Source organism: Dermacentor albipictus, chromosome 2 (assembly GCF_038994185.2).
Source record: "Dermacentor albipictus isolate Rhodes 1998 colony chromosome 2, USDA_Dalb.pri_finalv2, whole genome shotgun sequence".
In the NCBI taxonomy this organism is placed as follows: Eukaryota; Metazoa; Arthropoda; class Arachnida; order Ixodida; family Ixodidae; genus Dermacentor; species Dermacentor albipictus.
In genome coordinates, this window is record NC_091822.1 from 153,976,290 (window position 1) to 154,001,995 (window position 25,706).

A 25,706-nucleotide genomic window follows, 5' to 3' on the forward strand; every position below is an offset into this window, starting at 1 on the left:
CACTGACAAGCCTCGCTGAAAACAAAAGTGCCACTGCATTTAAAATTGATCTACAAAATCTTCAGAACAGGAAATCTTCCAGTAATTTCTGTAGTAATAACATTTCTGCTGGAGTTCTTGCAGTATTTTTCGTTTACCAGTATTCAATTCAGTTACAATATGGCACACCCTGCTGCTTGGGGCATTTGCAGGACGTTTAACAGAAACTTTGCAAAGACACCATCTACAGTGAGGCGTCACACTGGACATGTGAAAGTTGCCATTCCAGGATATCGCCACATGCCATAACTCGCCTTGAACACTACGAATGTCATAATGGCAGCATTTTTATTTCGTTCACTTCACAACTGATCATGGAACTCGGCACCGAAAGTATGACAATTCATTACTACACAAACAGGCAACATAGGTTCACATGCAATGTTTTTTCACTTATTAAATTTATATTGCATGCTGTTTTTTTTTTTCTAGCATATATACAGAAATCACGATCTTGAGAAAAATGCCTGGACTGATGGTACGCAATGGGTTATTAGATTCGGTGTGTGATGATGATGGCCTCCTTGATGCACTGGTCCATATTACCAAGTTGGTGCAGTGTTGGCAAGTCTTCTCATGCGCCTGAAATGAGAAAAAGCAGAAGGGGGGGATGTGATATAGCTGTTATACTTGCTCTGCATTGCATGCCTCCTCATTTGAAATACTCTTTCCAGTTATGTGCAGTAGCGCCATATCTACAGACAGGTCATTGGTGCATGAAAGCATGGCAAATGAAATTTGTAAGCTTGTGGAAGCACCAATTTTCTGGTTCGAAGCGAATGTTTCGAATAGTTACAGGATTTGCATAAGACTTTGACATAAGAGCCAGATGTTGAGAAATCTACTAAAGTTGGTGCTTACAAAAAAGGAAACAGATTCATCTCTGGGGTTCGCTTATTTTAAAGGTTCCGTTACTCGTAAATTTTAGTGCAAAACTGCAAGTTCAACATTTCTAACGACACCAGCAGCACAGAAAATTAGTCTACAGGCTCTTGCTTACTGTTATGCTTCAGTCTGTTTAAAATTTCATATTGGTTAAAGGGTCCCTGAAATGGTTCGGACAAATTTTGTAGACGCGTAGTATACAGCTACAGTAAATAATTCGCATCACAATTTGTGTGAAGCGTTTTATATTAAGAGAGCTACGGACGATTACAAGTTACCCTTCTCCATAGCCATGCATTTCCTCTTCAATTTGTTCGCCGAGTGATCGGGGCTAAGCACCGCCTTCACTGGCTCTGCGTCATAATGGAACGTCGTGTTGTCTACTTCCGGTTGTCTTGTAGCTAGCGTGTGAAGCCACTCCCCGCCAGCTACCTAGCAGTCAATCCCAAGAGAGAGCTAGTGAAGCAGCGTGTGTTGCGAACATTCTGTTGCAGTGCGAAGAGCGCCTGGTATTCGTGTAACAATGGATAGGTGGATGCGTTTTGATGGATAGGCGGAGGCTTTAACTAAAGCACCTCCATACACACTGCCGTTGCTGTGATGAAGGAGCTGTGATGAAAGAGGAAGATGAACGTAAGTAATACCCCTGTCAAGCGGGCAAGTTAAGTGCACTTACGGGGAGTGCACTTTGGGACTTTGAGTCACACTTTAGGCAACGCGCTTCTTAACGGAAAAACAATGTGCACTCGCAGTAAAAAAAAAAAAAAATGACGACATACTAAGACCGCATTTTTAAAGATATAAATTAACAAGAGAAAGCTGCTAAATAGCGATTGTTTTAAGTACACTTATATATAAAAACAAACTTCATCTATTTGTCTCAACAAAGAATGAAGATGCTTTTATAATAAGTGTGTTGCAAGTCAATGCTGGCCAAGCCGAATGCCTAGCCAATCCAAAACAACATCGCGGCGAGGCGGCAGTTGATCCTGCTCATGATGCTGCTAGAACAGAATATGAGCGAGTATATATGAGCAAAGACGGCGAGTTCGATATTTAGCTACACTGCAAATTGCCACGCACACGGCTCAAAGCACGACCGGCGTGGTCAGCACGGTTTCACACCAAAATACCGTATTTACTCGCATAATGATCGCACTTTTTTTGTCAGAAAAATTGAAGCAAATTCAGGGGTGCGATCATTACGCGGGTTAAATTTCCCGGGAAAAAAAAAATTTTTTTTTTCGTCCGCGTTTGCTGCGGGATGCGAGATTGCGGGTGCGGGACACCAAAACAAAAATGGCGGCTAGCGGAGCGAGCCGAACGCGCCGAACGCGATTTTGTTTTTCTTCTCGTGAGTACATTACGTGCATTGAAACAGTTTCTTCCGTATTAGTGATGAATAATATCGTTAATATCGGCAAGTTTGCGGCAATAACGTAGCCATGTCCACTTTGAGGGGACAGAAATAGGTGGGCGCGCTTAGCTGCCAGTGACAGAAACACATGACGGGCATGCTGCGGAAACTGCGGCATCTGTCTTCACTACTTTCCGCTAAGGGTGGGCGAATATCTTAGCTGTGTTACAAGCGTCGGCGTATGAATAGGGTACACTTTTAACGTATCAGAGTAAACGTGGCTACTATCATTGCCGCGCGCGATTTGTTGCGTGCTCACGAGTGCAAAAGCAGATAAAAAGAATCGAAGTGCGCCTTTATTGTTTTTGTTGACATCAGCCATTATAAAGCCAACCCATAATAAAGGCACGTTTGGTTGTACCTCATTTTGTCATGGAAGTGCGGAAAGTGATGAGAGTAATGAAATGAGGCATCTACTTAAGAATGTTTAGTGCGTGCAGGCCGCTTGGCTTGTCTTGAAGAGTCGTTCGCGTAGCATTCGACAGGTGGTAAGCGCGATCATTATTCGCTAGACTTAGCACACGACATATCGCTGCGGCAAGTTCGCGGTGCGATCATTACGCGGGAAATAAAAAAAATCGAATTTTGACGACAAATTTTAGGGGTGCGATCATTACGCGAGTGCGATCATTATGCGAGTAAATACGGTAAACACGAACTGAATGAACATGGCGGCGCCGCAGTGCCGCATCATTCTGGCGCCGTTAGTTGCGTACATGATAAATTCGTTTCTTCATTGTGCTGTTTCGCTTCTCGCTAAACACAAATTATATTGTTAAAAGCTGCTCAATAACTGAAATGAACTTTTGTGTCCTTTTTCTATGCATTACATTTTGCGTCGTTGAAAGCGTTGGTGGCGAAGCCAGGCACGCCTTCAAACCGTTGGCGGTGAGGCTACGCACTCGGTCAGCAAAGCGTGTTCCGTGAACGTACTCCGACTTGAGTGCACTCATCTGAGAGTACACTCCGCTGCGACGTTAAGATTTGGGAAAGTGCACTTAAAAACCGAGTGCACTCGCCGTAAGTGCACTTAACTTGCCCGCTTGACAGGGGTATAAGTCTGCATGGTCGAACCACTTGCTGGCCCAGAGCTTAAAAGGGCCGTGAGCAACCCCTCAGGCTTGGTGAAATAACATAGTCCGTGGATAGCATATGCTGCTGTGAACATCTCAGCCAAGTTTTGCTGTCGTATGCGGTGCGCGGAGCTCGCAAGCCGATCGTCAAGTCATCTTTCTCTCAAACGCTCTCTTTTTAACAGAAGGCCTTCTCCTCGCTCTCTTCTGGACGCTTTATTTGATCACCGGATGCTTCATTTCGTCATTCCCTTAGACAGCTGCTATTGGCCGATAGCCAACATCAAGCTACGATTGGCTACATGGTGTAGATACCACGGCTGCCGTGGGGTGTAGCCATTAGTCCACTGGCTAAACGCACTGCGGTTCACTCAGGACAGCCGCATCATAGGCACTAAAGGTGGAAGTCATGGCGTCTAGGTCAACATCCAAAATTAAATTTGAACTGCGTGCCATGGTGACAATTAGAAGGCAGGGTGTTGTAGGCAAGCCCCACTGCGCCGTAGCCTTTGCAGTGCAAGGCACTGAAGAAGGAACGGGAGCACAGAGGAGGCCGTGTTTGAGTACCAATAATTCTGCTGAATGCATCGAAGTACTTTTTACAGCAAAGTATTTTTCAAATAGCCTATCTTCACTTCAAATGCCTTTCCCCACTTCAATAAAATGTGGTTCAGGGCCCCTTTAACCCGTTCCGTTCTGAAAGCACACAGATGAACATGGTAGGCAAGTGCCAATGATCTGGAGCCTCATCACTGATGAGCACACTTTCTGTGATGGCGATGGTTTGCTGTCAGCCTTGGCTCTTAGGCCTAACCAATGCTGTTTAGTCTGGTGTTGACCACTAAAATATAGTTTAGTGCCGCATAGACACAAATCTATTCAGAGCAGCTGTACGGGGCTCAGGAAAGCCGTATGGCCTCTGCAAATAATAATCCAGCAGATGTAGAAATCAGTAGGCAAATGTAAATGAATTCGTCTTTGCCTTGGCTTGGCTATGAGCTATGCAATGCAATTGCTCACTAAAAGCGAAGTTGTCATTTACGCATCTTTTTTTAAATTTACAATATTGTTGCATGTACAACACTTTTTTTTTTGCATTCAGCAGTAAAATTGGAGTGCCAATTTTATGCGAATTTCGACTTGTGTAACTTCACAGCACCGCTGATTTCCCTTGGAGGTGTGGTGTCACGGCAGTGCGGCCTACGCTGCCGCAAAACCTCCTTTAGGGTAAAGGTCTGCTCCATCAGCATCACTGTGGTGGTGCAGAACAAAGCCACTAGCGGAAGATACGACATAAATAATTCGTGCAACTGTGAATGGCGACTGCTTTTACAAAGATTTGGACATCATATGGAGTCACGCGTGGACATTTTCTTTCCCCGCGATGTTGTAATTTGAGGTGCCGCTTATATGTGAAAAATATGTACTAGTATACTCATTTGTTTCAAAAACTTTGAATACTAAAATTCACGCCTAAGCAAATATCAAATAGCATAATATTTGATTGAATGTTTGCACAAGCCTAGAAATTTGATCACTCAATACCTCATAGTTGGTTCAATTGAGCCTACGGATGGCTAGAGAGGAAACATTTAGTGACGTGCAAGCTTTTCTTGTTTCCTAGTGCCTTATCAAAAATGTGAACATTAGCGCAGAAGTGATTGCATTTGAGCTCACTCAATCATTCACTTGCTCGAGCTTGTTGGCATATTTCGTAGCTCAGTTGCCATTTATGGTGATTAAGGCACGAGGTAAACAACATGCCAGTGTAGTCAGATAAGGATGCAGGAATTGGACAGGACACAAGCTATGCAAGGTAGCGCTTTTAGCGAAACTGGAAGAATGTTCTCAACAAGAACAGGTAATTCATTTGCACGGTGGGGAAGTGTAGGCTGTGTCGGCAATGCTTACCGAGTATTCCTGTCCTGGTCCCGAATCTTCTTTTCCATTTCTGCATCTGTAAGAGTCTCCAGGAATGGGCACCACTGGTCGGCCTCAGTCTGAGTACGGAATGGAAGCTCAACAGTCGGCAGTGGTGCCTCGCTGGATCACAGAAAAAGAAATAGAGGCATACGTTTGAAAAGCTTTCTTCAGTTTGCAATGAACGTGCGGAAACCTAGTTTCTTTGTGGCATCTATGTTCCGACAACTTCATATTGGTATATTCATCTGGTAGCTCCTTTCCTACAATTCCAGGCTGAAAGATCCAGCAGCCATCTCAATTCCATCCCAGTTAAATATGCGTCAACATTTGAGGCACGGATGTAGTCTCGTGTAATCTGCACGAGTGGCAGGTTGAAAAATGTATGCTCTACAGTCTAGCGTCTTGATGCTGCTATCGCGGCCAATGGCATTTGGCATGCTTTGACACCGTCGGTGAGGAAAGAGAATGTGGCCTAACTCATGCCATAGCCGCTTGACCATAATGCACCATGCACTAGCTTTGCATGCCGGTATACAGTTCATGTGCATGCGAGAATGTGTGCTCAGTATGTGCCTTCACCAAATGACAATGCGCTTGCTCGGCATGTGCTTGTGTGGATGCACTGTGGTAATAGCCGATTGCCACACCCTTTCCTACTCCGCTCAGCTCGCCAAACAGTACGTGGGGCAGATTTTTTAGCACAATTATCGCTGGTGCAACATATCCAACTTCATCGGCCGCTGCCTGGCACACCAGAGCAACGCCAGACAACATCTGCAAGCAATAATTCAGAACGATGCATGGAGGAAACTTCTAACGAGATTCAAGTACAGCAATGCCATTGTTGTGAGCAGGGATAAAGAATCCTGGTTGGACACAATGGGTAGCACTCCCAGTCACATTGTCCATCTTCACCTTGACATTGTAACTTATGGTCAAACAAAACAAGGCCAGACAAACAAAAACGCAACATTGGACGACAGCACAGGGTCAAAGGTGTGAATGAACTGCCTTACTGTTGCTGCTTGAGCTCAGCTATGTTTCACAACTGATATTTTAAAAATTCTGCATGTTCCCACCTGTACGTGCTCCCACCTGTAACTGTAAGTGCTTCGCAGTACTCTCTCTCAGTAAAAGGTGATTCTAAAAGACAAATCAAATATGTTTGCAGCACTTTCTTAAGCAACTCAAATGCGCTGCATAATTTTAGAGTGCTTGAAAATGGTCAGCTCGAAATGCTGTCAGTGTTAGCAAATAAAAATATGTGAGGGATCTTCAAATAAGGCGATTTGTTTATTATAAAAACTTCTGCATCAAAGAAAATTGCTTTTGTCACCCTACCTGAAGGCGTATGTTCGCTGGTGCCATGAGAGTTGACCACGGATGCTGTAGGCAATGGCGGTGACGAACTCCCCACCCAGGCCCAGCTCTGAGCAAAGCTTGAGTGCAAACTGCTCCGGGCTGTTCTCTTTCTCGGACATGTCCCATTCAAACTGGTCAACGAGGGAGATGTTGCCCACGTGAATGTTGAGCTGCATGAGAGGACAACAGCCTGCTGTACGAGCACGGTCTCAAGTGTTTTCTGAAGTCCCCACACTGATGCACTGCGGTGTGGGGAGCATTTTAAAGCACAGTACTGCGTTGTAAAACAACGCGGTACTTGCTCCGACAAGTGGCACTTTGCTTTCCTCGACTTTGACCTCTTCATTTCGTTTACCACATATGTAATGATGGTGCAAACATTTTTATCATTTAATGTTTGCTCACAAGACTGGGAGAGTTGGTGAATTTTCAGATCTAGCATAGAAGTTTCACCAATGGCACAAAACAGTGACAACAATATACTGTATAGACTTGTGTAAGGGCCGCACTCCCAACTTGGCAGCTCAAAATTTGGAAAAAAGATTTCTAATGAAGAAGCAACCGCATTTGGTGCACCGATGCCACATGTACGCATTGGAGAATTTTCGCACGCTGCATACTTTCGCATGCCGCTACTAGATGGCGAAAGCTGCACGTTGACCTCTGATGCAATAGTACATCCAGGGATCTGGGGTGTGCACAAGGAAGACTGCACCAACACCATTTTGACCAAAAGGTTCAGTCGCGTGTAAGAGCCGCAGCTCGCCAAAATTGTGGGGAAAAAAAAGGCGTAGCCCTTACAAGAGTCTATACAGTATATGTGCACTGTTATGCCAAGAAGGATGATCAGCACATCTGTTAACAGCTTTAACAGAGAGGCAATAAAAATGTGTTTGGAATAACTACAGGATATGATTCCTTCGCTTCCTCATCCCGAGTGTAATTTTGCATCACTGGCTTCAATTAACTCCTTCACCATGAGTGTTCCATTTCTGCTGTCTCGTGCACCTTAGCACACAGCTTGGTTGTAAGCCACTGCCCACTCTTGGCACTCGGACATTATCGACATCCAGGAGACTGGTCGGAGTTTAATTTTTTTTAGAAGGAAAAGTCCCAGGGCCAAACCAAATGAAGTGTCTTCTTATTGCGACTTTATACATTTTACGTACTTTACTGTTAATGACATGATGATGATACTTAGCAGGAAAATACTATGGATACACCTGCAATACCTACTGCTGTAGAAGTTGCACTGCAATAATGTTCCTTTCACAACTGAACATTCACATTTCCCTATGAACGCACTGCCCACAGTGACTGATCGTGTCTCCTGGTAAGCACGTAATAACTGAAACCAAGCCACTGATTCTGAACTGTGCACCCAAATGCTAATACGAGGCATTTACACGTACTAGTAGTGAACCAAAAGAAAGACGAGGGTTTTCACAACGAAAAAATGGGAGAAATGGCTTGTCATCCTATACGCCCATTTGGATGCATGTACCGTGCCTCTAGAGTTTTCTCTTCTTTGGATTACCAGTGGCTTACACGCAGTGATAAACAAATTTAGAAATGAATACTTATGCCACTTTGAGTGGCATAAGAACAGGCTTTTTATTCTAACAAACAAAGCCCCAACCAGATTTTCGAGATGTAAGCTCAGGGGAGAGGTCCAAGACTCGCAACTTGCCTTGATGATGACCCGCTGGTCAGTCTGGTCATCAAGCAGGTTGTCAGTTGGAAAGGCGTCAATTTGTTGGCGAATCGACTGAGATATGGCTGGCACAAAAGAGAGCGGAGGAAGGTCCAAGTCATCGCACAGGATTTCGGCAAACTGCTCCGGTGTAATCTGTGTCTCTGTAAAAGATGCCGCAAAGCTTTGTTAGAACAAAACATATTACATTTGCAAGATAACTACAAAATGAGCTGCGATTCTGCAGTAAGGCAAATGCACCTGCTTAAGAAAAAGAGCTGCAACATAGCCTGATACTTGGCAGTATTTATTCCCATGTTGTTCCTTCCTGGAAAAGTGCATGAAATTTCCTATATTTTTTACTTCAGCCACATTTTACAACATTTTCGACTAAAAATACTAACTATGGCTTATATTTCAAATTAAATAAAAATTTTGATGTGTAAGACATCAGCAGGAAGTTTTCCTCAAAGTACACAAAAGTGATCTGAATGATCGTAATCACCAGAGGCTCTCAAATTCTCAAATCTAGACCACTCTATAGCAAGAATTTGATGGTAGCCTTTAGGCTATCACACTGACAACAAGAGTCCAGCCAAGCTCCCAAGAGAACCTTCTTCAGACAAAGGCTGCTTGAAGAAATTTGACAAAAGCAAAGCAAAGTGCATGTGAATGAGTAGGATTCTCCGATGGCAACGTTGATACAAGCTGGCAGTACAAGTGAAACTTCGGCTTGAGGAACGAAGCACTTAGACACGTATACAAAAAAAGTTCTTATGTTTTTCGATAGTAAAGGATTAAATTATTCTTACTGACTACTGCCTTTTATTTAAGAGCATATTTTTGATTTCTGGTGGCCAATGTCACGATCAACAGTAATTTGTGGGCACTAAATTCCATCAAATGTGTAAACTATTTGTGTATTCAAACACAACTGTGAATTGGTTGCCAATTCATTTTACTTGAACTGAGTGCTGTTCCTAAAATGTAATGTTCTCGCAGAAATTAATGACGATAACATTATGCTGTTCAACATGTGCTTGCAGCATGCAAAGCTCGGCGACAGGTCAGACTCTGGTTCCGTAACACCTAGCAAACAATCAAGTCATGGAGTGACATTAACCCACCATTCTTGTTCCATGTGAATGTGTCACGGAGCTTGTGGCCCTCTATTTCCATGTCAAGCCGTATGGGGACAAGCACCTCAGGCTGAGCTGAATTCTCATGCAGCGTTGCTGGGTCCAAGTCATCATATCTAAACACATCCATCCATACAAATATCATTAACTAAACAATATGTCAACAAATATTTTGGCAGCAATTCAAATAATTCACCGGGTTTGCAACTCTGTACCAAATGTATAACAAACTACCTATGCGCGTTTCATCAAAGCAACACTTCCTTTCTAATCAGGCGCCCTCATATACTTAATGCACAACTTATAAATCTTGTACTATGCCTATTGCATAAAGCAACATGATAAACCACCGCCATCAAAGATGGACACTTGACACGATTAAGTAGTTGTCTTTTATGTTGTTGGTGTTCGAAGACAATGCTGAGCAGAAAATTTTTTTCGGGACTCCCTCTTTCACAGTTTAGCCAATCAATGTGCTCTCAAAGTGACGAACATCAAATCAAGCAAGGTGACACAACTGGAACTTATTAAAGAGAATATAACCCCAGAACATCTTATCCTGCTTACATTAGTTGCAAACCTCAGTACACATGTGAGGAAAAGCTTACAAACCACAGAATCATGGGAAAATATTCACAGACGATTATGATACTCCCTAATGCGAAATTTGAGTGCTGCTCTATATGTGTTTTCACTTCGCGATATACTGGTGGGCGCAAACAATCTGTCGCGCGAAGCACGTTGCAAATGGAGTGAAGCGTGGCCTGTGCCACTGCCTCGCTAATCTGAAGATTGCGAGAGCCAGCGCATGGGTGACGCATGAGCGCAATTCACAGCAGCCGCCACCGACAGACCTCCCAGCCACCATCACTATGCTGCGCTTTTCCTCTCACCCTTTTGCCACGCCCTCTTCCTCCACTTTCTACCTCACGGTTTCGCTGCACTTTCCCCTCAGCTTTCTTCCTCGCGTATTTTTTCCCCCACTGCGCTCCGCGTTCACTTTCATCTTTCGCTGTGCTCATTCGCTCGGTTACGCCGTAGGATAACGCCGACGCTCGCCGCAGAAACGGCCGCCTAAGAGCTGCGCTCCAGAAGCAGAATGCCTTTGCAGTTCACTCATGCAACCCCCCAATGTTGATTATTACAGTGAAAACTTGACCACACGAACACCACGGTGCTCCTGTAAATTTTCAGCTGTGTCTTAAAGGTCCCCTCGCCAGGCCCCATAGCAAATTTCGGTTATACACTGGAAGTTGTTACGTGTCTTCTAGGGAGCATTCTGCCACAAAAATTTTTCAGATTGGCTCATTAATAGCTGAGATAGAAATATGTGAGCGCCGCAAACCCATGATTTCAGCAGGCGGGCTCCAGTGCCAAGCAAGACGCTCTCTCCACTTGGCCCGTCTAGCCTTGGCAAGCGAAATTCCTTCCCTGCGTTCTCTCGTATCAAACCTTGAGGATCGCGTGACGCATACTTCGCAGGCCCCGCCTTAATTTTTTTCTCTTTTCTTTTTCCTGGCGCTACGCATTTAGACTGACAGCTAAGCACGCGAGCTGTTGTCTCGTTCGCGCAGCGCATAATTTTGCATGCTGTGCACAAAGAAACATGACTAGCGGTATAATTCAGTGCCACACGAATACCGAGGCAGAACAAGCTGATTGCAGAGCATGATCACATGCTGGAGCATGGTAGAAAATGGCATAGTTTTAATACCTATGCATGTGACCGCACGACTGTGGAACATGCAGAAAAAATGGCTGTGGCTTAGCTAAGGTTAAGCCCAGGATGCGAAGCATACTAGCCTTTATTTTAGTTGTTGAACCACTGTTTAGCCTGGTGAATTGCTGTTGCTTGGCTAGGTATATTTGGTTCGGCTAGACGAAGAAACAACTCATGCGTTCGCAAGAGGAACGGGAGTTAGGCCGCAGCACCGGCTGTGCGACCGCAGGCGAGCGCAAGAGTTGAGCCCGGCTTGCAGCTGTTGTGATGTCAGTGCCCTAACGGGAGCAGCGGCAGTTCGGCCGCAGTACCATCTGTGCGACTGCAGGCGAGCGCACGAGCTGAGACCCGGCTATGTAGCTAGGCGGCCGCGGCCGCAAGCGAGCGCTCGAGTTGAGCCTCCGCTTTTGCAGCTGTTATGACGTCATATGGTAGCTACGCGGCCGCGCGGCGCAGCAAGGAAGAGCGGGGTTGTGCAGCTAGTATGCTTCGCATAAAAGCGGAAGTAAATCTCTTTTGCTTCGGTGCAAAGTAAAACAAAAAACATGCAGACATTCCCTTTGTGTGTTTCATTATTTCTCTAAACTTCAATTCGTTAATTCAAGCAACAGATCACACAGATAACAGATGTCTCGAACAATTCTCGACGTCACGAGTCACCATGAACGACGTCACACTGCGGACTCGAGTACGTCATCCTCCGACATGGAGCGCGGCGGCCACGAGAAGGAAACGCGGTGTTCGGTTTGAAATTTCAGATCTTTCCGCGGCGTGTAGCGATGTAATACTTTGCAGACACGATCATCATGCAATGTATGCTCTGCACATGTCAGCTCAAAATGGCCGGACCTGGTGAAGGGCCCTTTAAGAATGAAGGAATTTAATTTCTTCTAGACACCTGTGGTGTATAAACTTTTGATAACAGTTGTACATGTGCTTATGTGTGACACTGCAATAATACTGGAAATTACTATTTCATGAGTAATAGGCCAAGCACTCAGATGAGTTTATAGCCATTTGCACTATATTATAGTTCTTGAAGCAACATACAATCTTAGACAGTTTTAGTTTAGCGTGCGCTATACCATTGCATACGCTATAAAATAGCGGGTTGTCACTGCACATGTGCAGAACGCTAAACAACCCATAGCGTATAGCGTACGCACCCTATTTCTCAGATTTAACATTAGCGTCTTTGGGTGGTTTCCGTAGTTTGTGTCAAACATGGCAGCGGTCCCGGCTGCCCGCTTCGAATTGAATTTGGTGCTGCTGCTGCAAAATGCACTTCGTGCATAGCAAATGACAGTGTAAATGACTTCAGCTTAGTCTCAGGCGGCTTCGACGACAGGGTATTATGGATAACCTTGTGGTGTTTTCGAGATAGCTTCTCGTATTGAACGAGCTGAAGCCAGTGAAAGAAACATTCGAGATATCAGCACCACCTATTGCTGCAGTTGGGAGATAGCCGCAACGACGGCATATGGCCTTTGCAATCCGAAGATCTCGCAGGGCAACTAAATCTGTAACAAACATGTGCTGCTTAGCATACGCTATAGTTGTGTACACTATACTATAACTGTCTATTAGCGTCACTGAGCCATCATTGTTGACTAAGAAAAACTAACCATTAACACTACTGTTACTAAACATGTCTCAAAACGCAGCTCATGCCTTAAAACAGTCCGTACAGATAACACACTTGCTCGTCCCCATATTTGCATATAGCTTTTTCCAATTAACTGTTGACGTCTTCCTTTGAGATTGCCACTAATAAAGACAAGCTGCATGCATGCACGTAAAAATAATTGTACGTACAAAAGTGGAAATGTGCGTATCTTCTTATGTGCTATCCTATTCCGATTGACAGGTGTGGAGCAGGGAACAGCATCCAGATGGTGCGAACTGTTTGGCAGAGTTGGCATCCATGTGGAGCCACGCTTGGATTTGGTTTCCCTGAGAAAAAGCAGAGAAAGAATGTCAGACGTGATGCCAGTGATACACTTTGATCACCAAAGCACTTTCGTTTTACCACTTAAAAGCCAGCTTCAATTAAATTTCACTTTTGCTGAATTGTTTATAAATGTGCAGTACTTTACTATTGAAGCAATTTTTTGGCTATGCCATAGGGATAGTAGTAGTCTAATTTTCTTATTAAAGGGACACTAAAGAGAAAGACTAAATCAGTTTTGATGGATAAAGCGTTACTTAAAAACAAACCTTTGTTAGTTCTGAAGAACTATATTACCAGAGAATAAACTGAAGATCAAAGTTCAATTTTTAAAATTTCCTACTGAAACAACAGCACCACTACGTCAGTGTGACCTCTCGAACTTGAAAGTATTTTTTTAAATATAGCTGAATTTTGGTTCTAGATAGTTGATGTGCCATACTTCAGGAAAAATAAATGGTGCAACACAGACGTGGACGGAGAAACACGAACAGGACATGTACAGGATGTGTACGTGTACAGGCATCCATCCTGTTGGATATGTTTCCCTGCTTGTGTCTGTATTACGCAGTTTATTTTTACTGAAGTATTTATATCATATTTATGGCCATTGTGGCTCAGTAAAAAACTAAGTTTAGTCTTTGGCTCTTTTAGAAGGACAATATAGTCCACCTTTACCAATAAAAAGTTAACTAGGCTCCAGCAGACGCACTTGAAATCCATGATGTCATGGAAAGCTGGTGCAGGTACTTGAAGGTGGCATCAGCAAGCGTTTGCTCTTGCATTTTCCTTGGTTTACCAAGCCTTCTTTCACAATAATAGTGGCTTCACTGGTATTGCAAAAGGATAACTTGCTACTACAGCTCAAATAATTGTTCTCTTTAATGTACCTTTAGGAGCCTTTACAAAACACCTTGGCAGATGACGTGACACAAATGATGTGACACAAGTCCTAGCATGTAGTCTATCAGATTTTCTGTGTGCCATGGGCACCACCTGATCTCAAATGTCATGCCAAGGAGCCATGCTGGTTCTTGACATTCTGGGTTCTGTAGCATTTCCGGTGAGTGCATATGGCGGTGTTTCTTTTTTTAATTCCGCATAAAAAATGCCCATTTTTTTTCAACCTTTCATGGTGCACCCATTTGCATTTCAAACATAAAATGTTGTACGAAGGTTGCAATAAACCTACACTAGTATTTGAAGCTAGGATTTTTCAAACGCACCAAAATTTCGTTGCAGTTGGCCTTTAACAAAACACGCCATGCAGGATAATCTGACGAAACACACTAGCACAGACGAAATAAAACTTTTGTCACAGATTGCATGTCAATGACATTGCAGTAAATCTTGCAGTTTCCATACACAAACTTACAAAAAAGTACCCATGAACCTAAAAAAAGTTGCAAAAAGCCACCAGATTGAAGATTAGGAGTGGCCGAATAGCGACTAAAAGGCACCAAAGTAGTCCACACATTGCACAGCTCTTTGTGAATATGGTAGGCATTGAATAAGCAATTAAGTTCTACGGTAACTCAAAACAACTAGTTCTAGGGCTAGTTGATTGATACATCGTGAAGCCATTGTAGGGCAAATTTCACAGGGCAAAGAAGAAGAGAAATGTGCGAAATGGCCTACACGAGAAAGGCAACTAGGAAAAAATGCACGAATACATTCACGGCACAAGACAACACGAATTGCCCCTTGTAAACCCACTATGTACTTCTAGGCATCTTCATAATCATCTCAGCCTCAAGCAAATATTTGGTAGAACCAAAGCTTTTAATTCCTCAGCATTGCCACAAGCCATTGCACTCTGGAACGGTGTTCCTGAAAGCCTTGTCTCCATCACTAACCGTTAAACATTCCATGAGAATTTTCGCACTCACTTCATGTAAAGTTAAATGTTAAGTATTGTATAGAATTTTTAGTCATTCACAAAATTCATTTGTTCCTATTTGTGCTCTATGTAATTTTGTTGTATTACTTCTTCCCACATCACTCAATGTTCTTACTGGAACCTGTGGTGTATATAAATAAATAAATAAATAAATAAATAAGAGGCATCAATCATATCAGTGACACTTCTAAGTATCTATTTGAGAATAAGACTTTTTATTTTTTTTTGCTGTGATGAACCTGTCTGCATGAGACTGTGCATAAAAACACAAGACTGGACACAAATTTCCAGTCTTCTGTTTATAGTGTGTTTTAGTTGAGCTACAATGGCTTCACTAAGTTATATGCAAGTACACAAGGTGAAGGAAGTGTTCCGAAATGAATTGGCTTCGTTTGTAGCTTTTTACAGCACCAAGGTGGATGACTATTTTCCATTTCATATCAAAGACATACCCCAACAATGATGAAATTTTGACAGATATATTTCAATAATGGTCTTGCATTTTAACATCACGGACAATTGAACTATTGAGTACAGCTGGGTACATGCTGGTGTAGTAGTGTAAAATGCGGTTCTTTATTCCAAATTTACTTTTATGACAATATTATAGTTATTGCAATAGTATAGGTAGTGGTGGTCTATACTGTTAGCAACAGCAGCTGAAAACTAGGCAAGCAACAGAGTAGCCGAAACTTTGATGGCTAAGGGACACCGAAAGTAGGCAAGCCTGAAAAGAGGCTAATACTTGAATCCAAGTGAACAAAAGCTACAAAAGATTTCGTTCTTTGTTCCTGTCTTGGCTGCCAGTAAGAAAAATGTCTGTTATGAAACTAGTAACAAACGATGTTACTTCTGTATTCTAGCACAGACAAAAAAAAGAAATTATTAAATCAGAAGTGCAAGAACCAAAGACAGTGTGAGAGGTGGGCAACATACTAGTATTGTTCAATCCAATTTCGCGTCCCAAAGCCCTTCTCTTTGGAAGCAAAAACCTATGACATCTTTATGTGATGTCCATCAACAGGCCCTTGCATTTTTGTAACTTGGGTTTTAGACTGTTCAGTTTGCAAAAATCATACTCGCACGAATGCAACGCGACAGTGAATATAACAGCAGGCACATTTGAGAACTCAACAAAAAAGAAAACAAGAATGCTATTCAATTGCAATGCAAGGTAAATGTTACCATGCAACCACTAGCCAAGGGGTTAAAACAATGTTGTAGCATTGCACAAAGTGTGATGTGCATAGACACAGGGCAACCTGCCCGTATATCAAGGCCTGAGCACCACAATGACTTATAGGACTACTAGAGTGCCAAGCAGCATTGCCCTCACTTTTAGCGCCTTTTCACACCTGTTGGTATGCTAATTTCTCCAGGACAGACACAGGCTGCTTTACTAACACAGCGCAGCCACAGTGAAACTGAGCTCACTGCAAAGCGAAATTTGAAGCCCTTGAGCACAGAGTATGCAAACAATATGCTGATAGATGTAACATGCATGCATATGCAAATCGCATATGCCTACTATGAATGCAAATAGCATGGCGCATGGTATTTTATTCTTGTTCCTTTCTCAATTCACTTAAAAGTGCATAAACGAAGCTGGACGTCCTTTCTTTTTTATTATTCGATGAAATGGTATTTACACCATGCACGGAGTGAGGAAAAAAATTACAGCAGAAGCCATCTCATGATGACTGTTGACGGTAATACGATTAGCATTATTGTTCAAGTCACATGAATATAAAAATTGTAGTGATAACTTGGGACCTCCGTTGCTTCAGCTACATGTAGCATACGCTGTCTCCAATATCGGCCCACTTTGCTATGGCCCTTACTTGCCAAGGCCACCCATAAGCATGATGGCAAGTTTGTGACGATGCAGTGAGGACGATGAGATGATGAAGAAGGAATGATGTCGATGGAACAACAAAGGCACTATTACAACAAATGTATGACAATGAAAGTGGTGCAGCAATGGCATAGAGGCAGAGCATCTGCCTCGCATGCAAGAGGACCGTGGTTCGAATCCCGCTGCCGCGCAATTTTCCACCGGATAAAAAAAAAAGAATGAAAGAAAATCTGTGTGTTGATAAAATTGCATAAACCGGCCTGATCCCGGTGACCAGAACCGGTAACACACTCCCTCACCAGAGCAAGACTGGCCACCATGGTGCAGTATTGGCCACAACCTCCTATATGAATACAACAATCAAACCCCGGCCCTCAGTCCCCAGCAGCTGCGAAGCAACTGACCACGGCGGAGGTCAGACCTGCGACGCAGCAGAGGGTGCTAAGAATCCCTGGCTCCGGACAGGCCGCCATTGGAATCTGAACCTGGAATCTGAATTTGGCAACGTTTAACGCTAGAACGTTATCTAGTGAGGCAAGTCTAGCAGTGCTATGGAGAAATTAGAGGGCAGTAAAGGGGATATAATAGGGCTCAGTGAAGTTGGGAGGACAAAAGAAGCATATACAGTGCTAAAAAGCGGGCATGTCCTGTGCTACCGGGGTTTAGCGGAGAAACGAGAACTAGGAGTCGGATTCCTGATTAATAAGGATATAGCTGGTAACATACAGGAATTCTATAGCACTAACGATAGGGTGGCAGGTCCTGTTGTGGAACCTAATAAGAGGTACAAATTGATGGTTGTACAGGTCTACATCCCTACATCCAGTCAAGATGACCAGGAAGTCGAAAGCTTCTATGAAGACATGGAATTCGTGATGGGTAAAGTCAAAACAAAGTACACTATACTGATGGGCGACTTCAATACCAGGGTAGGCAAGAAGCAGGCTGGAGACAAGTCAATGGGGGAATATGGCATAGTTTCTAGGAATAGCAGGGGAGAGTTATTAGTAGTGCTTGCAGAACAGAGTAATATGCGGATAATGAATACCTTCTTCCACAAGCGGGATAGCTGAAAGTGGACGTGAAGGAGCCCGAATGGCGAGACTAGAAATGAAATAGACCTTATACTCTGCGCTAACCCTAGCATCATACAAGATGTGGACGTGCTCGGCAAAGTGCGCTGCAGTGACCATAGGATGGTAAGAACTCGAATTAGGCTAGACTTGAGGAGGGAACGGAAGAAACTGGCACATAAGAAGCCGATCAATGAGTTAGCGGTAAGAGGGAAAATAGAGGAATTCTGGATCAAGCTACAGAACAGGTATTCGGCTTTAACTCAGGAAGAGGACCTTAATGTTGAAGATATGAACAATAATCTTATGGGCATCATTAAGGAGTGTGCAATAGAAGTCGGCGGAAACTCCATTAGACAGGATTCCAGTAAGCTATCGCGGGAGACGAAAGATCTGATTAAGAAACGCCAATGTATGAAAGCCTCTAACCCTACAGCTAAAATAGAACTGGCAAAACTTTCCAAGTTAATCAACAAGCGTAAGACAGCTGACAAAAGGAAGTATAATATGGATAGAATTGAACATGCTCTCAGGAATGGAGGAAGCCTAAAGGTAGCGAAGAAGAAACTAGAAATAGGCAAGAATCAGATGTATGCGTTAAGAGACAAAGCCAGCAATAATATTACTTATATGGATGAAATAGTTCAAGTGGCTGAGGAGTTCTATAGAGATTTATACAGTACCAGTGGCACCCACAACGATAATGGAAGAGAGAATAGTCTAGAGGAATTTGAAATGCCACAAGTAACGCCAGAAGAAGTAAAGAAAGCCCTGGGAGCTATGCAAAGGGGGAAGGCAGCTGGGAAGGATCAGGTAACAACAGATTTGTTGAAGGATGGTGGGCAGATTGTTCTAGAAAAACTGGCCACCCTGTATATGCAATGCCCCATGACTTCAAGCGTACTGGAATCTTGGAAGAACGCTAACATAATCCTGATTCATGGGAAAGGGGACGCCAAAGACTTAAAAAATTATAGACCAATCAGCTTACTGTCCGTTGCCTACAAAGTATTTACTAAGGTAATCGCAAATAGAATCAGGAACACCTTAGACTTCTGTCAACCAAAGGACCAGGCAAGATTCCATAAAGGCTACTCAACAATAGACCATATTCACACTATCAATCAGGTGATAGAGAAATGTGCGGAATATAACCAACCCTTATATATATAGCTTTCATTGATTACGAGAAAGCGTTTGATTCAGTCGAAACCTCAGCAGTCATGGAGGCGTTACGGAATCAGGGTGTAGACGAGTCGTATGTAAAAATACTGAAAGATATCTATAGCAGCTCCACAGCCACCGTAGTAAAGAAAGCAACAAAAAGAAAGAAAGCAACAAAATCCCAATAAAGAATGGCGTCGGGCAGGGAGATACGATCTCTCCAATGCTATTCACAGCGTGTTTACAGGAGGTATTCAGAGACCTGGATTGGGAAGAATTGGGGATAAGAGTTAATGGAGAATACCTTAGTAACTTCGATTCGCTGGTCATATTGCCATGCTTAGTTACTCAGGGGACCAATTGCAATGCATGCTTACTGACCTGGAGAGGCAAAGCAGAAGGGTGAGTCTAAAAATTAATCTGCAGAAAACTAAAGTAATGTTTAACAGTCTCGGAAGAGAACAGCAGTTTATAATAGGTAGCGAGGCATTGGAAGTGGTAAGGGAATACATCTACTTAAGGCAGGTAGTGACCGCAGATCCGGATCATTGAAATAATCAGAAGAATAAGAATGGGCTGGGGTGTGTTTGGCAAGCATTCTCAGATCATGAACAGCAGATTGCCATTATCCCTCAAGAGAAAAGTGTATAGAGAAAAGAGAGAAGCTGTGTCCTACCAGTACTCACCTATGAGGCAGGAACCTGGACGCTTACGAAAAGGGTTCTACTTAAAGTGAGGACGACGTAACAAGCTATGGAAAGAAGAATGATGGGTGTGACGTTAAGGGATAAAAAAAAGAGCAGATTCGGTGAGGGAACAAACGCGAATTAATGACATCTTTGTTGAAATCAAGAAAAAGAAATGGACACGGGCAGGACATGTAATGAGGAGGGAGGATAACCAATGGTCATTAAGGGTTACAGACTGGATTCCAAGGGAAGGGAAGAGTAGCAGGGGGCGGCAGAAAGTTAGGTGGGCGGATGAGATTAAGTGTGCAGGGACAACATGGCCACAATTAGTACATGACCGGGGTAGTTGAAGAAGTATGGGAGAGGCCTTTGCCCCGCAGAGAACGTAACCAGGATGATGATGATGATGATGATGATTAGTGTTGAATGAGTCGTGAAAATGGCACTTTGTTTGAAAACAGTGAGAAAAATACTTGAAAAAAATTAGAAGTCAGAGTGCTGACCACCAATTGAAATTTATTAAGAAAATACAAATGCATATAAATTTCCCACACAAGAAAAAGAGTAGCGGAAGCATGCATACAAAAGAAGGTGTATCTATGACTATCTAGGAACAATATATACATATATTTTTTTCCAGCAGGCTGAGCGATGCCTCCCTAGCACACTTATTTCAAGCTTAAGTGACGAAAAAGACGCCTCTGCAATTTCATGTTCCTGGTTAGGTGTTGCCTTTTTTTTTTTTTTTGGAACTTAGCCTTACTGAACGAAAGTGCACAAGCGCAAAATGTACAGTGATCAACTATGTGATTGCCGTATCTGTCTTTAGAGTTGTTGGTTAAGTTTCGATGCCATGAAGTATGTCCATGGTGCACCATGTAAATGGCATTGAACTTTAGTGCACCTTTAAAACAACCACTGCCATGAGTCCGTGTGGTACAAGCACTAGTGCTAGAACACGCCAGAAAATAAAGGAGAGAAGTGTGGCAATATTTGTGCAAAAAAAAAAATCTAAATCTATGGCATGCAGGCACAAAAAGAAAGTTAGAAAACAACCTTCCTCTAGGAGATTGTGGTTACAGAACAAAAGAATAAGCTGGTGTTACTTTCAAAGCAAACAGAGCTGCTAGTTGTGACACTGACGAGCACTGGGGCTAAAAAATTTTTATATCAACAAAGCTCTCCTGCACCTTCAGCTGTTAGCTGGCACGATAAGCAGCACACAGGGCAAGGGCAACAAGCACAAGCTATAGTTTCATATTTTCTAGCCGCATAAGGCATAATGCCGCAGCAATAGTTTCAGAAACTAAGCAGAAAGCATATTACATTGACGAGTTCTGCGAGTGCATGCAAGACAAAAAACAATATAAAAAAATCCAGCGTCACAAGAATTTTACACCAAATCCCAGCAAAAGTTAACATTCTTGCGACAATGTAGGTTTATACCAGTGCCAGCCAGCGATTTCCCACGCATAATTAAACAACTGAAGAATAAAAATTACCTTCAATATTATTCTCACATTTACACTTGACCCTAACCATCCCTTGTTTCAGGTCAGCAGAGCTACAATAATCATACCATCATAATGCACAGAGTCAACTAATACAAAGAAATGCAACACTGTGCACTTAACCAAAAAAAAAAAAAATTTTGCACTACCTTAATTAAAAAAAACTGTTAATAAGGATACTAAGCTCGACACCTATAGTATACAAACTGGTGTGTTCAAGAAGGGGACTTATGCAGCAAATATGAGAGAAACAAAAATTGGGGCGCCTTGGTCGTTGCCAACATCCTGGCGATAAACTAATAGACTTTAAAGTAAAAGAACTAATTAACCATTCGAAGTTTAAGTCCAGCATAATAAGCAACCAGGATTCTCATATGCTGTCCTTAAAGCTTGTGGGGTTTAATTACCGTTTCCACGGGTTGGATCCTACATTAAAGCTACAGATTTCATCGAACTTATTCCGCCTTGATGCAACTTTACTGTGCCGCCTCTGGTAAGGGTGGCTCTTAAGAAAGCCAACTGATAATGACCTTATTGGAATGTCCGACACACCGATCTGTGACTCGTGCAACTGTGAAGAGACGATTGAGCACGGTTTGTGTTTTTGTGATTTCTATGACAACGAATGTGACGTTCTTCAGAGGGTGCAAAACCGATTAGATAACAGACCATTTTAAAAGACTAAGATTCTCGGACCCTGGCCCCATGCGTCGCAGACTTACAAAACGACGCGGGCACTGCTACGTTTCATGGAGGCGAGTGGCCTCAGTGACCAAATATAGGAGTGAAGTTATGGGCATCCGCATGTACTCACACCGACAGTACCTCCTTCATTCCCTCCCTCTCCTTTCTTTTCTTCCCTCAAACCTCTTCGCCTGTGTAGGGTAGCCAACCGGACATGCATCTGGTTGACCTCCCTACATTTCTCCTTCCTTCCCTATCGTACTTCTCTTTGTGAGGCTTCCTTAGGATAGTTGTTTACAGCAGATATTCTGGGCAAGTCTAGAGCTTCTAGACTTGGTATGGCATTTCAGCCAACATGAGAACAACGAGTAGTAGATGAATTGGCCTAAAATTAGTCCTTTTGGCTTCTGGTGGGTTTGTGACTTGGCACATTGATCATTTTCGACAAGATATTGCATTGTACAGTCGAACACGTTTACAATGAAGTGCATAGGGCCTCCGAAATCATTCATTATATGAGTCACACTATCGTAAAGGTCAAGCCTCACTCCCCCACAATAGAAATGGGACAGAACTGTCCCACTGTTATACATGTCATTTCGTTATAGAGGCATTCATTGCAGAGGGGCTCGATTGTAAATGCAACGAGTCACAATGAGCATGCATGTGTGCATAGGCTTTATTGCCTTCATGCATTGAGAACAATATGATCTATTGGAAATTTCGAAGACAAAGCATAGTAAATAACTCAGCAAGAATGTTTGGAGTCACAAGCAAAGAGATTAGATAAATGCATGTACTACCCATAATTTCTATGGCAGCTCAACAACCAGAGCTCCAGGTTTTCCTCTAGTAATTATAGTAGGAAACACTATGCTTAAGGGGCCACCAGTACAAAGCACCAGGTCGGACAAAGTTCCACGAGGAAATCGCCACCAATTATCAGATCAGTGTGCTGTGGCGCACTGCACAAAGGTGCAAATACCCGAGCGAAAACCATGTTCTTGCCATAGCATGTGCACAAGTGTACATCTATGGGCATTGCTAATTTTGAAAGAGAGTGCAGCACGATAGTCAGTGGAAGCTTCCTGCCTAGGCAGAAAAACACAGGGGACACATTCGTGATGTCAACACGCCACACAGAAGCAAGCGGATGTCATGTCTTGTGCCCATCCAGAGCTTACTGCTTAGTCCTTGTTTAGTGCATGTGATTTGTTAATGGGGGTTGGAAGTGAATCCAACGATCTGAAAGGGTCTTCCTCAGTCGATGGACCACTCGCTAATTAAGCATCTGTTCTTCAGTAGCTCTTTGGCAGTGTATAGGTCTTTGTGAATAAGGAATTGTGGCATGATAAGGAATGTGTAGAGATGGCTCAATTCTCCTAATATTATTTCATTTCATTTTTATTCCTTAAAGACCCAGTAACGGGGTATTACATAAGGGGTGGGTTACACAGAAATAAGCAGAAACCATGTGTTACTCTATGGTGAAAGGTGATTGGTGACACTTTCTATGAAGGTAGATGGACAAGGGATGATAGCGGTGTCGCCCGGAAGGCCATTCCAGTCAGTAGCTGTACGAGGAAAAAATGACGTATAAAAGGTAACAGTGCTTGCAAGTAGGCGCGCGACTTGAAGTGCGACCAGTGCGATTAGATATGCATGTTGGAGGAGCAATGTATGGCGGGATACCCATCGAGCTATGAAAAAGTTTATAGAATAAAGAAAGACTGGCGATACAGCGGCGACATGAGAGAAAAGGTAAATTAGATTCTAATTTTAGTGATAACACACTTACATCATAAGAATACGAACAATGAATGAATCTAGTAGCACGGTTTTGAAGTGACTCAACGGCGTGTTGCATATAAGCTTGTCGCGGGTTCCAAATTGGTGAAGCATATTTCAATTTTCTCCACAGGAGAGTTTTATAAGCTAACAAGCTAACGTTCTTAGGTGCGTTATGTAGATGACATTGCAAAAATTCAAGTGTTTCATTTGCAGATGATATGACGTTAGTGACATGTAAAGCCCAAGAAAGGTCATGGCGGAAAGTGACCCCCAGATACTTGGACGATTGAACTGCTTCGATAGGAATGCTGCTAATCGCATAAAAAAACAAAAAACAAATGGAAAGTGGCGGCGGTTGAAAGATAAGGTTTTGCATTTGTGAGGGTTAAGTTCCATTAGCCAATCGTCGCACCAGTGTTTTTTATGGTTAAGATCACTTTCAAGGGTTAATTGATCAGAAGCATTGACAACAGTGTGATTAATAACACAGTCATCGGCAAACATTCGGATATTACAAGATCCATGAGTTGGTAGGTCGTTAATGTATATAAGGAATAAAAGCGGGCCAAGCACAGACCCTTGCAGAACGCCTGATGTTACTGGAAGGGAATCAGAGGAAGCATTGTTAACAAAAACAGCCTGAGAGCGGTTATTTAGAAATTCACGGATCCAATTTATGATGTCAGGGTGAAGATTTAACAGTGAAAGTTTGAGTAGAAGGCACTTGTGGGGTACTTTATCAAACGCTTTTGCGAAGTCCAGAAAAATGGCGTCACTCTGAAAATTGCAATCTAAGTTCGCATGTAAGTCGTTTGCAAACGTGACCAGTTGAGTTTCTCATGAAGAACCCCTGCGAAATGCATGCTGCGCAGGATTGAAGAAATTACTCGAATCAAGAAAGTCCATGATATGTGTGTAAATCACATGCTTCATGATTTTGCACGGGGTACTGGTTAAAGAAATGGGTCGGTAGCCTAGCGATGATTCTCTGATACCTGGAACGACCTTTCCATATTTCCAATTGGCAGGAAGCTGGCCAGTGGAAAGCGACTGCGAGTACAGTAAACACAAAAATGATGCACAAATGTTCTGTGTGTTCCTTAGAAATTTTGAGTTAACGTTATCGATCCCAGTTGATGAAGATAGTCTAACTTTGTCAATTATGGAAGAAATTCCAGATGTGACAAAAAAAATTGGCGGCATAACAGTTCCGAAGACACTGGATTGTACAGGGGATGGCATGTCGTTTTCTTTACTAAATACGGATGAAAAGGCGGTGTTAAACATATTAGCACATTCAATGTCAGTGGCCTCTTCACCTGATTCTTTTGTAAGAGCGACAGTGCATGCGTGGTTTGGGTTTATAACCTATCAGAATTTTCTTGGGTTGGTAGTCCGCATTTTCGGCAAGTCAGCGTGGAAAAAAGAATGCTTAGCGTCGCGAATTGCTGTTAGGTATGTTTTTTCCACTCTATAATATTTCAGCCACATGTTTTCATTATCCCACAGTTTGGCGGAGCGGAAGAGGAGTTTTTTCTTGTTTTCTAGTCTTTTAAGTGTTTTAGTAAACCATGGTTATAAAGGTCAGGTTGACATCAAACTGAAGCAGCCCCTTCCCTGAACTTCATATCAATAAATTTGGTTGTTCAGTACGTACTAAATAAAATGAAAGTAGAAAGACAGGAAATTCTTTCTAGCTTTACTGCAACTGTCCAACAGTAGTGGCTGATAGCTGAACGCCAGTCAGCAGAAGGGGAGGGGGTTTGGGAGGAATAAGGATGAGGAGAGAGGATAGCAAAGGCCGATACACAATTACAGGCAGATCGGGTCTAAAAGTTTT

At 42.9% G+C, this 25,706-nt stretch overlaps 1 protein-coding gene across 2 annotated transcripts in view; it reads right to left on the minus strand.

Annotated features, from left to right (window-relative positions):
- Positions 1 to 310: 310 nt before the first annotated feature.
- Snr1 (SWI/SNF related, matrix associated, actin dependent regulator of chromatin, subfamily b, member 1) overlaps positions 311 to 25,706 on the minus strand; it is a 32,733-nt gene continuing 7,337 nt past the window's right edge. For both annotated transcript variants that reach the window (XM_065448530.1, XM_065448531.1), the window contains exons 4-9: positions 13,067 to 13,204; positions 9,520 to 9,647; positions 8,390 to 8,556; positions 6,679 to 6,869; positions 5,326 to 5,457; positions 311 to 621 (exon numbers count right to left, since the gene is read on the minus strand). In XM_065448530.1, the coding sequence (XP_065304602.1) occupies positions 582 to 621; positions 5,326 to 5,457; positions 6,679 to 6,869; positions 8,390 to 8,556; positions 9,520 to 9,647; positions 13,067 to 13,204 (796 nt within the window). In that variant the 3' untranslated portion in view covers positions 311 to 581. The remainder of the gene's footprint in view (positions 622 to 5,325; positions 5,458 to 6,678; positions 6,870 to 8,389; positions 8,557 to 9,519; positions 9,648 to 13,066; positions 13,205 to 25,706) is intronic.